This window comes from Solanum stenotomum, unplaced genomic scaffold (assembly GCF_019186545.1).
Source record: "Solanum stenotomum isolate F172 unplaced genomic scaffold, ASM1918654v1 scaffold32644, whole genome shotgun sequence".
In the NCBI taxonomy this organism is placed as follows: Eukaryota; Viridiplantae; Streptophyta; class Magnoliopsida; order Solanales; family Solanaceae; genus Solanum; species Solanum stenotomum.
Genome location: NW_026032060.1, coordinates 26,911 through 30,631, shown reverse-complemented (window position 1 = coordinate 30,631; position 3,721 = coordinate 26,911). Strand labels below are relative to the sequence as shown.

At 31.7% G+C, this 3,721-nt stretch overlaps 1 protein-coding gene across 1 annotated transcript; it reads left to right on the top strand.

The window, feature by feature from the left end:
• Nucleotides 1–6: 6 nt before the first annotated feature.
• Nucleotides 7–3,294, top strand: LOC125852151 (cysteine proteinase RD21A-like). Its single transcript, XM_049531877.1, has 4 exons — nt 7–112; nt 692–927; nt 1,931–2,068; nt 2,793–3,294. The coding sequence occupies exons 2-4, from the start codon at nt 757–759 to the stop codon at nt 3,054–3,056; spliced, it is 573 nt and encodes a 190-aa protein (XP_049387834.1). The 5' UTR covers nt 7–112; nt 692–756; the 3' UTR covers nt 3,057–3,294.
• The last annotated feature ends 427 nt before the right edge of the window (nt 3,295–3,721 follow it).

The following is a 3,721-nucleotide window of genomic DNA, read 5'->3' as shown; positions in this document are numbered from 1 at the left end:
TCTAAGAACGCTAGCCATCGTTATGTTTTTCGGGCTAGCGATCATGTACCGGAATCGGTTGATTGGAGGAAGAAAGGTGCAGTTGCTCCTATTAAGGACCAAGGGAGTTGTGGTAACTATACTTTTTTTATTTTTCGAGTCTATTCTTATACTTGCTATAAGTGTAGGATGTAACCTTTTTTACAAAATATCTTTAAGTAACTAAAATATATTCTTTCTAATAGCTTAAACTTTTAGATTATCTTATCTGACATGATATTAGGAGACATGCATTCGAGTCACGCTGTCATCCATTATAAAAAATGGATCTCCACATGCATACTTTGCTTATCAAAAAGAATCATGCTCGCACCACTACTATAAACAAAAGTTTTTTCCACCGGAAATTAGTGAGAAATTTGTGTTATAGAACATGATTTTTCCACTCATTTAACATCGAACCAGCTCACTGAACAAATACATGATGGGAAATAGATATTTTTGATCGATTCAATCAAAAATATCTGTGGAATTAGTTACTGAACAATTTTCGGTGGAAAAATAGTGATTCTCTTTAATAGTGTAGCGCGTTGAAAACACAAAAAAAATAAATTAAACCTATATAAATAAAAAGTGTGATTTCTCTAATAACTTAGCATTGTTATCACTATGTACCTTTGAATAGAGGTGTTTTGATCATTTTGATTTACAGGGAGCTGTTGGGCCTTCTCAACAGTAGCTGCAGTAGAAGGCATAAACCAAATAGCAACAGGAGAAATGATCACCTTATCTGAGCAAGAATTAGTAGATTGTGACACAATGTATAATGATGGTTGCAATGGTGGCCTTATGGATTATGCTTTTCAATTTATCATATCCAATGGTGGTATTGACACTGAATCTCACTATCCTTACAAGGGCATCGACCACAAATGTGATCTTGTTCGGGTAGGTTTACTAATTTCGTTGAATATACATCAGTAAATTTCATTTAGATATTCAAATTATAGTCCGTTCAAAGTGAGTATTTGGCCATATCTTAGGTGATTAACTAATCTACACAATAGTGCCTGAGAACACATGCACGAGTTTATTTTAAAATTTGAATAGAAAGTGTCTAATATATATGCATATATAGTAAAACCTCACTAAATTAATATTTGATTAATTAATAATCTCTCTAAGATAATAATTTCCTCCCGTCCCTGCTTGGGCCAATGAAAAAATTCACTCATTTCGATAAGATAATAAGATAATATATTTTCAGAAGACCCCTATATAAATATATGACCCATTAATATTATAAATTAATAATTCCTTAAAAGTACAAATATATCTAAGAAAATTTAGTGAAATATGATTCGATTATGTTCTGTTTTTTTGTTCAAATTTAAACTAATTGAAGCTCATCTCTAACTTTTCTAATTACATCCAAAATTTTTGGTGTTATCTTTTCTAATTGCACCATAAAATTGTGATGAGTTCTAGATGCAAATGTTTCTTTATGCGTAACTAGTTTCAAAGGTATTGTATTATCTTCAACTTTATCGTTAACATTGTTTTTCCAATGATATCCACAATTTTTTCTAAGCTCTGTACTTCTAAACATGTATCATTTTCACCCACAACTTTAACGTCCATTTTATCGCGGTACCGAGATCATTGATCATGACCTCAAGTTCATGAATGACGTTTTCACAAGTGGGTTTTTTCAATTTCTTTGAGATTTCATCCTGAACAATTTTTTCAGTGTCGAAACACTCATTAAATTAATAAATATTAATTTATCGATTAAATAATACCTCTATAAAATAATAATATTTTATGATCCCGCCTATATTAATTTAGAGAGGTTTTACTATAATAAAATATTCTATCATGGGTTCGGATGTTCAATTGACCATAGTTCCAATGTTCAATTTACTCATAAATTTAATTTGAAATGTGACAGAAGAATGCAAAGGTTGTGAGCATAGATGATTATGAAGACGTGCCAGCAAATGAAAAGGCACTTGAGAAGGCTGTAGCGCATCAACCTATTAGCGTAGCCATTGAAGCTTCAGGCAGGGCTTTTCAGCTTTACTCCTCGGTAAATATTCATAAGCCTTTTATAATCTTAAATTTTTTTTTTAACTGTTATAGTAAATAAAGTTCATCGATTATATGAGGAACTAACTTCGTTATTCTCGTACCTATGGAAACAAAAAAAAATATATACAAAATGAAGCATTAAAAGAGTTTTGAGAAAATGTATATCTAGATCAAATTATCATGAATTACAGTTGAAAAATAAAATAAAAAATAACTATTCAAGTTTAAGGAATAGATATTTTGTTCTCTAGGTCCTCTACGGTAGAATATACACCTATTCAATAATATAATATCTTTTCTAGAAAATACAGTCTGACAACAAATTTTGAATAAAATATTGATTCTGAAGCTCCATCAAAAAAACACATTCGTTCAATAAGTCATAATGATCACATGAGTTATACAAAATAATGACACTATATATTATCTTCACTTTTATGTCCACTAATATATTGCACTCCAGTATTTTGATATTAATATGACTCTACCACCAACAATATATTTAATTATGCTTCAACCGTTATTTTCTTTTTTGAAATTGCTTGGTGATACTTGAGTCAAGAGTTTATTCGAATCAACCTCGATACTCTATCAGGTAGTGATAAATTTTCGTATATTTTATCATCTTGAAATTTTATTCCTAAAATCATAGTGAATATGTTAATTACTCCATATTATGCATTTGCTGACTTAAAATCTTGAATACGTTTCTATGTCGTCAGGGCATATTTACTGGAAAATGCGGAACGCAATTGGACCACGGTGTGGTGGTGGTTGGCTATGGCACAGAAAACGGAGTGGACTATTGGATTGTGAGGAACTCATGGGGCACTAATTGGGGGGAAGATGGCTACATCAAAATGGAGAAGAATATAGAAGCCACAAATTCTGGCAAATGTGGAATTGCAATGGAGGCGTCTTATCCAATTAAGAATGCCATAAACAAAATTACTATGGGAGAAGAGGGGATTATAAGAAGTACCTAAAGAAATAAAACTGCCACAAAGTGGATTACTTGGCATGGATTATGTCTATTTTGTGATTTTTAAGTTTATGGGCGTTGTTACTCCATGAGCATTATTTGGGCATTCCTTTTAATGGATTTGTCTTAATATATGTATGTTTATTTAAGGATCAAAGCCTTTATTTTATATGTTGACAAAGTTAAACAGAGAAATCAGTGATATCATACATATTTTTTTTACTAGAATAAGAAGTACTATACTTACCAACCAATGCTTTTGCATGACCTTCTCTCTTTTCTTTGTTCTTTTTTCCTTTTAAAAAAAATGGAATCCATCCACTCAGGGAGGATCAAAGTCCAGCATAAATGTTTCTTCACCCTTCTCTAAAAGTTGGTCAGTTGTAGCTTGTTCATGCATAATATGCCCCTTGCCTCCAAAGAGAGTCCATTTTCATCAAGAAAGATTTTTTGCTTTTGTGCGGTTGTGGGGAGGATCAATTCCTCGCATTATGAATTCACATAATAAATAATACATACATTATAACTCTTGCACAACTAGTAGGTTAGTCAAAAATATGGAGGCCTCTTTGATATTCATCATCCTATGGCATATTCTGATAAATCTTTTTAGGCTTATCTACTAGAGGGTCTTGGTAGGTGTTATCATGACCCTAGTTTTTGGATCGT